General features: G+C 53.4%; 2 protein-coding genes across 2 annotated transcripts; both read right to left on the bottom strand.

Annotated features, from left to right (window-relative positions):
- Positions 1 to 393: 393 nt before the first annotated feature.
- Positions 394 to 3,307, bottom strand: LOC135103113 (fibroin heavy chain-like). Its single transcript, XM_064009145.1, has 2 exons — positions 3,156 to 3,307; positions 394 to 2,736 (listed from the first exon to the last, which is right to left on the bottom strand). The coding sequence occupies exons 1-2, from the start codon at positions 3,174 to 3,176 to the stop codon at positions 622 to 624; spliced, it is 2,136 nt and encodes a 711-aa protein (XP_063865215.1). The 5' UTR covers positions 3,177 to 3,307; the 3' UTR covers positions 394 to 621.
- Positions 3,308 to 6,555: 3,248 nt separating this feature from the next.
- Positions 6,556 to 9,447, bottom strand: LOC135103112 (fibroin heavy chain-like). The gene is made up of 2 exons (XM_064009144.1): positions 9,296 to 9,447; positions 6,556 to 8,840 (listed from the first exon to the last, which is right to left on the bottom strand). Exons 1-2 carry the CDS (start codon positions 9,314 to 9,316, stop codon positions 6,789 to 6,791), a joined length of 2,073 nt encoding a protein of 690 aa, XP_063865214.1. The 5' UTR covers positions 9,317 to 9,447; the 3' UTR covers positions 6,556 to 6,788.
- Between the last annotated feature and the right edge of the window lie 451 nt (positions 9,448 to 9,898).

The raw sequence follows: 9,898 nt of genomic DNA, 5'->3' as shown, positions 1-9,898 counted from the left end.
TAACACATAATTTTGTTTGTAAGAAAAGATGCATGTTATGGAACTGTATCCTTTCCCTACATCCGTGATTCGCTTCCTTGCTCACTCACCCAGCTTACTGTGACCAGGCATGTCTCGCGCGCCCTGCATCAAAGTGACCCAGCGTGCGTGGTGCAAGTCCCCCCTTAGCAGATCATGAGAGACAAAGTGGTGATGCTGGTGGTGGTGCTGTTGATGGCGGTTGTGGTGGGTATGGTGGTACTGGTCGTGGCGGTGGTGGCGGTGTCGGTGGTGTTGGTGGTGTTGATGGTGACACAAATGCCAATTCAGAAGTACTGCTAAACTATTATTTCTCATCCCAAAAGATATAACATCCAATAATTATTATTCCTATTTTTAAATAAAAAACAAATACTAATTTCGATCTGCAATCATTCTTTATTTCTTTTTCCATGCACTTAATGTTATCATATAGCAAGCTGCAATCAGTCAAACAATCGACCGTTACAGTAAATATATTAGGAAGCGAGTGAGGCTGATGTGGTGTGGAAGGAAGGTGAATGTATATGTACAGGCAGAGGAAGCGTGTGTCGAGGGGCGCCGCCCCCCGACTGGCAGGCGCCGCCGCAGCTCAGCAGCTCATCAGCGGTTGAAGGTGAGGACGTAGCCGTACTTGCCCCGCTCGTTGGGAGCCTCGTACTGGTTTAGCTGGTACTCGGAAGTGGACACGGTGCGGTGACTGCCGTGGGAGGTCACGCGACCAGCGCCGTAGCGGGCACCGGCACCGCCAGCGCCGAAGGTGGTAGAGGTGGTGCCAGTGGCGCCGGCACCGAAGGCAGTGGCGCCAGCACGGGAGGGAAAGGTGCCAGGGGCGACCTGCCCAGTTGCCGCCGTCCTGAAGGAGGTGACGGCTCCGGCGCTGCTAGGGCGGGAGGGGCGTGGCCCGCGAGAGCTGGACACCTGCTCTTTCTCGAAGCCGATGCCCTCGCCGCCGCGGAAGCGGTAGGTGCGGCGCGTGCCGTCGTCGTCCACCACAGTGTAGGTGCCCTGCACGTTCCCGTCGGCGTCAGCGCTCTCGGTGCGGGAGTAGGTCTCGGAATCAAAGGCGAAGTCGTAGGAGGCGTCGGTGTTGCTGTCAGCCAGAGGGTCGATGAAGGGCACCTCCCTGACGGGCACGATCCTTCCCGTGGGCTGGCCGCTGGGGGCGCCGGGCACAGGGGGACCCACGGGGATGTGGGCACCCTCCGCGATGAAGCCCGTGTCGGAGCCAGCCTCGTAGGTGATGGAGCGACGCACGCCGTCGTCGGGAGCCACGAAGGAAAAGTCGCCGTCGACGTTGATGTTGGCGTCGCCAGTCTCGGCGCGGGAGTGGCTCGGCGTCTCGTAGGCGAAGGAGTAGCTGCCGTCAGGGTTGAGTGTGCTACGGACACTGCCGCGCTCTCCTACATAGCGGGGGTCGCTCTCGGGTGTGACTACACCCGGGCCAGCAGTGTAGCTGGTGGTGATGACGCCGCCGGGGCTAGTGGTGAAGGGGGCGCCTCGAAGGGCGGCTCCTGCAGCGCCTGCGCCAGCAGTGAAGGAGGTGGTGCCTGCGCCAGCAGTGAAAGAGGTGGCGCCTGCACGGCGTTGGCCTGCTCCAGGAGCGCCTGTGCCGGCAGTGAAGGAGGTGGTGGAGGTGCCAGTCCTGCGGAAGGAGGTGGAGGGGCCGCGGCCGCCGTGTTCGGGCTGTACGGGTTGGGGCAGGTGGTCTCCGGAGGCCAAGAAGCCCGTGTCGCTGCCAGCCTCGTAGGTCACGCGGCGCCTGATGCCGTCATCGGCCACGAAGGAGAACTCTCCGTCAACGTTGAGATTGGCGTCGGCAGACTCGGAGCGGTCGTGATCTCCGGCGTCGTAGGAGAAGGAGTAAGATCCGTCAGGACCCCTTCTGACGTCGGCGCCCCCGGCGGCGGCTCCTCTGGCGGAGGAGGTGAAGGAGGTACTGCGGAAGGTGGAAGGAGTCCTGTGAGCCTGGCCGACGCCAGCTCCGACACCAGCTCCGACTCCAGCGCCTACGCCAGCGCCTACGCCAGCTCCGACGCCAGCGCCGACGCCAGCACCGACGCCAGATCCGCGGAAAGCAGCAGCAGCAGCGGCAGCGGCGCCAGCAGCGGCGCCTGTCAGCCTGGTGGCGGCAGGAGTGTCGCCGGGGCTCAGTGGCGCCACGGGGAGGTCGCTACCCTCGATAACGAAGCCGACACCGCGGCCAGCAGTGTACGTGTAGGAGCGGGTGCGTCCCTCGTCGTCGGTGTAGCTGTAGGAGCCGCGCACGTTGCCGTCAGAGTCACTCTGTTCGGTGCGGGAGAGTCCGGCGTCGGCGAACCCGAAGTCGTAAGAGGCGTCCGTGTCGGCTCTGGCGAGGGGATCGCGGAAGGGTGGGCGGGCTGCTGCCTCGGCGTGGGCGGCGAGGAACTCAGCGCTGGGCGCGGGCAGGTGGGTGCCGCTGGGCCGGAAGCCGCCCTCGTCGGCGCTGTACTCGAGGCGGATGTGCTTGCCGTTCTCGTCTACGTACCCGAACTCTCCTGTCTGGCGGCCTGGCGTCTGCTGCCGTGCCGCCTCGTAGGCGCCCTCGCCCGTGTCGTAGCCGTACTTGAAGGTGCCGTCAGAGTGCAGCACGTAGTACTGGGTGCGTCGCCCAGTGCCCACCCGGGGAATGTGGTAAGCGCCATCGTCGGGCTGTGGCAAACTCAGCGCGCTAACCGCCAGTGCGGACAACAGCGCCTGTAGGGGAGAGTGGAGTGTGTGGTGAGTGTGGAGGGCATGGCTTGAGAAGAGAGAGAGAGAGAGAGAGGGAGGGAGGGAGGGAGAAAGACAGACAGAGAGAGAGAGAGAGAGAGAGAGAGAGAGAGAGAGAGAGAGAGAGAGAGAGAGAGAGAGAGAGAGACAGACAGACAGACAGATAGACAGACAGAGAAACAGAGAGAGAGAGAGAGAAAGAGGAATTGATTCCAAACTCTTAAATAGACTAAGACATTACCATAATGGACAAGAAAAATATGGAGTCCCGGCAGTGCAGGACTGGCACGGTGGCGCAGTGAGACAAAAATTAGTGAGCATGACTTCTGTGCGAGAGAATAACATAAGATGGAATATTATGCTGATGCTGAAACAATGGAAGACGCAGCAGAAGTGTTCGTTACCAAGCTAGTCCATCGAGCCATGTTGAGGTGTGGCTGGGAAGTGGCCGCGGTGTGAGGAATCAGAGCGCTGCCACCTTCTTATATACCCGACTCCCAGCAACGACCTTGCCTTCCAACCCGCTATGTGTTGATCCAGATCCTCCTCGCCTGCCTTCACCCACTCTCTCCCTCTCACGGCTCCCCTATAACTCTCCTCCTTCCTTCCCATCGCGCTCACGACTCCCGCGCGACAATAGTGTTTAGGCGACACTTAGGAATGTTTCTTTGTTTTGCGGCATTTCTTGAAGGGGAGATGCATTTGTAGCCTTGCCAAGAGACTTCTTTGAGTTTTTTTTTTTTTTATGGAGGGAAAAGTGAACCGTACTAATTTTTTGGAAGTTTCTGTACTAATGTTACCAGTATTTTCACGCATTTCTATCATTTACCTTAACTTCCTGTACCTGTTACTTATCTTTCATCTGTATTCCAACAATCAAGGATAAACAGCAAATAAAAAGATTAAAAAAAAAAAAAAACAACTCTGAGAAACAACAAACATTTTTACCTTTCTCGTCTCAGGAATGAAAAAAATAATCAGTGAATCAAGATGTAAAAAAAGGTTACGTTCTCTGTCTCAAGGTGAATAGGATCGTCCGTTTCCCCGCGAGCGTGTCAAAGGTGACGGAGGGAAGGGGACAGAGGCGGTGCGTTCCTGAGTTAATAGGGAAGCGGCGGAGACAATGCCCAGTGTTTCCCGTTATTATGTGGACGGCGCGCGGGTGGCCCTGTGCCGTGCGTCAGGGATCCGATGCTGCATGTCCTTACTGCGTTGTGTAGAGAGAAAGGTAGGTAGGTAGGTAGGTAAATAGGTGGATGGATGGATGGATGGATACACATACAGGTAGATTGGTAAATAGATGGATAGATAAATAGATAGGTAGATGGATGGATAGATAAATAGATAGACAGATAGATAGATCAATACACAATGTGATGAAAAACATTAAAAAAAAAACAGACACAGAAAAAAAGACGCTTCTAAATATATAAATTCAGAGACAGACAGACGAACAGACACACAGACAGACAGATAGACAGACAAAGCTACATCACTCGTAAGTGTATAATGAAAGAGACATGCAGACAGCTACGAGGAGATACCAGTCCTTTACACATACCTCGCAAGAACGTACAGTATTATAACCTGTTTAGCTACACATACACGTACAGGAAGCGGCGCGTGACTAACAGCACACCACAAGGAGACTTACTGTATATCCTCACCAGATTTCTGAACAGTCCCACACTTTAATACGTTAATGATTCCCTGCATTAAATAGAACTCTTAGAACATATATAAATAACATTAAATTATTCATCTAAAGGTTAGGTTAGGTTAGATTTACATAAGAACATAAGAACATAAGAAATAAGGGAAGCTGCAAGCCATCAGACCTACACGTGGCAGTCCCTGTATGAAGTATACCTACCTATTTTCACTTATCGTCCCCATCCATAAATATGTCTAACCTTGTCTTAAAGCTCCCTAATGCCTTAGCACTAACAACCTGATTACTGAGTCTATTCCATTCATTTATCACTATTTGAGAACCAATTTCTTCCTATCCTATATATCGATTCATTTAGTTCATTAATCCCACTGCTGATGATTTCATTGCGTAGATCACAAATTGAAAAAGCGCCAATTTTTGCTCAGAAATAAACAGACAATGTGTGAAATTAACAGGCTAAGTTTATAACCACGATCCGCGAACTTCTCCTTACCTCCCTCTCCTGTTCTCACACATGCAGCAGCGAGGACCCGTACATTCGTGGATGCGGCATAATAAATCACTCAGTCTGCAGAGTGTAGGGTGATGGGGGGCGTGATGATCGAATGTACATTGTGGTGTTAGTGAGACTCGTGAAGAAGACGCAGTGAAATCGAATACTGGGGCCTTCTTCTTTGCTATGGTGTTTCTTGGATGAACTGAAAGGTTTTAGGTATTCAGGATTGCAATGAATTGTAATGGTTATTTATTTTAAGGGCAGGTTGAGTCTAACCAAATTTACAGCAAGAAGGAAAGGTGGATGTTGACAGTTAGCCCTTTTATTGGTATGGTCGTCATTTATTGGCATCCAGAACACTGAAGAAACGTTTGCATTAAGACAAAAAGAAAGGGAATAGTTTTTTTCGATTGGTAACAGAGCTATTAAAGATTTTGTGTTATAAAATGCCTCTGAAAAGTTGTAAGTCGTTATGAGAAAAAAAAATAGTAGACGCTACTCTTCTCAAAAATAACCAGTTTTTTTTATTTATTTTTTCCTATAATCACGATACACATTATTGCTGAAGCCAGTGAACAGCACAGCATTATTCATCATACATGTTAACTGAATCAGCCGAGGTTGTCTTCATATAAACGGAGATGTAGACGTGAATGCTTTGATTTCCTACACCATCAAGTTAATGTGTATGAAAGGTAAACCTCAAGGTGATCTTCTGATGCGCCAAGAATATTGCGAATCCTGACAATTGCGGTGGTGGTGAGTGGTGGTGAAGGTGACGATGAGCCTCTGATGGACAGGCGGTGCGCTCCTCACAGGCCTCTGCTTGGTGGGTGCCCTTGGTTGCTCTACTCTTAGGGACACAGAACAACGGGAGCTGAAGTAAAGAGTTTTCAGCGGAGTATCTCATTCTCCGGAAAAAAAAATAAATAAATAGAATAAAAAAAAAGGATGAAGGAAAAATAAGCAGTTACACGTGATGAAGTGTTTTCACACATGAACACAATGGTGCCAGTCAACAGAACACGGTGAGGAAACAAACACATAAAGGAAAGTATGACGACAAGCAAAATCATCCGTTGCATTGGTGTACCACCTGGTGGCTCATGTGTTGCCTCCGACAGGACAGGTGCGCGGAGACGAGCTGTTCAACTTGATGATCCGGTTTGACACCGTCATGAAGAAGACCTGACAGAAGCGGAACTTGTCTCATCCATATTATGTATGAGATCATTCAGACAGTAGTTATCCTTCCCGTTACAGATTACCTGCGACTTAAGAGAAAGTGGAACCTGCCCCACTCAACAAAATAATTATCATAATGATTATATATATATATATATATATATATATATATATATATATATATATATATATATATATATATATATATATATATATATATATATATATATATATATATATATATATATATATATATATATATATATATATATATATATATATATATATATATATATATATATATATAAAACACACACATACACAGAGAGAGAGAGAGAGAGAGAGAGAGAGAGAGAGAGAGAGAGAGAGAGAGAGAGAGAGAGAGAGAGAGAGAGAGAGAGAGAGAGAGATTATATTTCACCAATGCACAAGGAACAGAAACATAAAATTAAACTTGCAGTTATTTTTATTCAATATTTTTTTCTGCACGTAATGCTACTTCACAAGTTGTGACTCGTTAAATACTCTCCCCTTTCGTAGATATATATTTATATATATTAGGAAGCGAGTGAGGCTGATGTGGTGTGGAAGGAAGGTGAATGTATATGTACAGGCAGAGGAAGCGTGTGTCGAGGGACGCTGCCCCCCGACTGGCAGGCGCCGCCGCAGCTCAGCAGCTCATCAGCGGTTGAAGGTGAGGACGTAGCCGTACTTGCCCCGCTCGTTGGGAGCCTCGTACTGGTTTAGCTGGTACTCGGAAGTGGACACGGTGCGGTGACTGCCGTGGGAGGTCACGCGACCAGCGCCGTAGCGGGCACCGGCACCGCCAGCGCCGAAGGTGGTAGAGGTGGTGCCAGTGGCGCCGGCACCGAAGGCAGTGGCGCCAGCATGGGAGGGGAAGGTACCAGGAGCGACCTGCCCAGTTGCCGCCGTCCTGAAGGAGGTGACGGCGCCGGCGCTGCTAGGGCGGGAGGGGCGTGGCCCGCGAGAGCTGGACACCTGCTCTTTCTCGAAGCCGATGCCCTCGCCGCCGCGGAAGCGGTAGGTGCGGCGCGTGCCGTCGTCATCCACCACAGTGTAGGTTCCCTGCACGTTCCCGTCGGCGTCAGCGCTCTCGGTGCGGGAGTAGGTCTCGGAATCAAAGGCGAAGTCGTAGGAGGCGTCGGTGTTGCTGTCAGCCAGAGGGTCGATGAAGGGCACCTCCCTGACGGGCACGATCCTTCCCGTGGGCTGGCCGCTGGGGGCGCCGGGCACAGGGGGACCCACGGGGATGTGGGCACCCTCCGCGATGAAGCCTGTGTCGGAGCCAGCCTCGTAGGTGATGGAGCGACGCACGCCGTCGTCGGGAGCCACGAAGGAAAAGTCGCCGTCGACGTTGATGTTGGCGTCGCCAGTCTCGGCGCGGGAGTGGCTCGGCGTCTCGTAGGCGAAGGAGTAGCTGCCGTCAGGGTTGAGTGTGCTACGGACACTGCCGCGCTCTCCTACATAGCGGGGGTCGCTCTCGGGTGTGACTGCACCCGGGCCAGCAGTGTAGCTGGTGGTGATGACGCCGCCGGGGCTAGTGGTGAAGGGGGCGCCTCGAAGGGCGGCTCCTGCAGCGCCTGCGCCAGCAGTGAAGGAGGTGGTGCCTGCACCGCGGTGGCCTACTCCAGGAGCGCCTGCGCCGGCAGTGAAGGAGGTGGTGGAGGTGCCAGTCCTGCGGAAGGAGGTGGAGGGGCCGCGGCCGCCGTGTTCGGGCTGTACGGGTTGGGGCAGGTGGTCTCCGGAGGCCAAGAAGCCCGTGTCGCTGCCAGCCTCGTAGGTCACGCGGCGCCTGATGCCGTCATCGGCCACGAAGGAGAACTCTCCGTCAACGTTGAGATTGGCGTCGGCAGACTCGGAGCGGTCGTGATCTCCGGCATCGTAGGAGAAGGAGTAGGATCCGTCAGGGCCCCTTCTGACGTCGGCGCCCCCGGCGGCGGCTCCTCTGCCGGAGGAGGTGAAGGAGGTACTGCGGAAGGTGGAGGGAGTCCTGTGAGCCTGGCCGACGCCAGCTCCGACGCCAGCTCCGACGCCAGCGCCTACGCCAGCGCCGACTCCAGATCCGCGGAAAGCAGCAGCAGCAGCGGCGGCGGCGCCAGCAGCGGCGCCTGTCAGCCTGGTGGCGGCAGGAGTGTCGCCGGGGCTCAGTGGCGCCACGGGGAGGTCGCTACCCTCGATAACGAAGCCGACACCGCGGCCAGCAGTGTACGTGTAGGAGCGGGTGCGTCCCTCGTCGTCGGTGTAGCTGTAGGAGCCGCGCACGTTGCCGTCAGAGTCACTCTGTTCGGTGCGGGAGAGTCCGGCGTCGGCGAACCCGAAGTCGTAAGAGGCGTCCGTGTCGGCTCTGGCGAGGGGATCGCGGAAGGGTGGGCGGGCTGCCGCCTCGGCGTGGGCGGCGAGGAACTCGGCGCTGGGCGCGGGCAGGTGGGTGCCGCTGGGCCGGAAGCCGCCCTCGTCGGCGCTGTACTCGAGGCGGATGTGCTTGCCGTTCTCGTCTACGTACCCGAACTCTCCTGTCTGGCGGCCTGGCGTCTGTTGCCGTGCCGCCTCGTAGGCGCCCTCGCCCGTGTCGTAGCCGTACTTGAAGGTGCCGTCAGAGTGCAGCACGTAGTACTGGGTGCGTCGCCCAGTGCCCACCCGGGGAATGTGGTAAGCGCCATCGTCGGGCTGTGGCAAACTCAGCGCGCTAACCGCCAGTGCGGACAACAGCGCCTGTAGGGGAGAGTGGAGTGTGTGGTGAGTGTGGAGGGCAGGGCTTGAGAAGAGAGAGAGAGAGAGAGAGAGAGGGAGGGAGGGAGAAAGACAGACAGAGAGAGAGAGAGAGAGAGAGAGAGAGAGAGAGAGAGAGAGAAAGAGAGAGAGAAAGTCTGGACATGGGAACGATAGTGGGTATTTTAGAATAAGACTGATGGTAATCTGCTTGAAAAGTCTGTACAACAATCTGGCACTCTGCTGTTCGTGAATATTTAAACTAAACCTTTCATGTCTATGCTGAAGTTATCTTGATATAAGAGTGTTATGCTTATCAGTTAATAACACACTTGTCCTGGATTGATATCTGTGAATGTGTTCCTTTTCTAAGATAATTCGTAGGGAAGATAGTTATTAGTGACAATGGCATGGACATTGCTAGCACTGCTGGAATAAGTAAGAAAAGTGTTCGTTACCAAGCTAGTCCATCGAGCCATGTTGAGGTGTGGCTGGGAAGTGGCCGCGGTGTGAGGAATCAGAGCGCTGCCACCCTCTTATATACCCGACTCCCGACCACGACCTTGCCTTCCGACCCGCTATGTGTTGATCCAGATCCTCCTCGCCTGCCTTCACCCACTCTCTCCTATTTCGAGAGAGGAATATCCCTGTCTTTCCTGCGCCCCATGACTCAGCTGAACTACTTGCATGGCGGGACAATTTTTCCGAAAGTAATAATCGTTTCAAACCGTTTTTTTTTTTTTTTTCCCACCGAAGATTCTGTATATACAATTTTTTCTAGGTTTATCGTGATGGAGTTAAATTGAATCCCAGTAATGAGGAGTGGAAGTGGCCAAGCAGCCTTGAGTAGATGGGCGAGATGAGTCTGCAGCTCCCGGGCCAGACAAGGAAAGAAAACTGGACTCGAGGCCTGACGAAGAACTCCATCCTGAAGATATCCGTCACACGCCGCTGCTGAAAACCTGAGACGGAAGCAAATCGGGAAGAGAAAAGAACCTTTCGCATCATGTGAAGGAAGCTGACCATGAGCTACAAAGGACTACAAAAAGCCCGTATGATTA

Source organism: Scylla paramamosain, chromosome 8, assembly GCF_035594125.1.
Source record: "Scylla paramamosain isolate STU-SP2022 chromosome 8, ASM3559412v1, whole genome shotgun sequence".
Classification (NCBI taxonomy): Eukaryota; Metazoa; Arthropoda; class Malacostraca; order Decapoda; family Portunidae; genus Scylla; species Scylla paramamosain.
The sequence above is the reverse complement of the archived record's forward strand: the minus strand, read 5'-3'. Positions and strand labels throughout refer to the sequence as shown.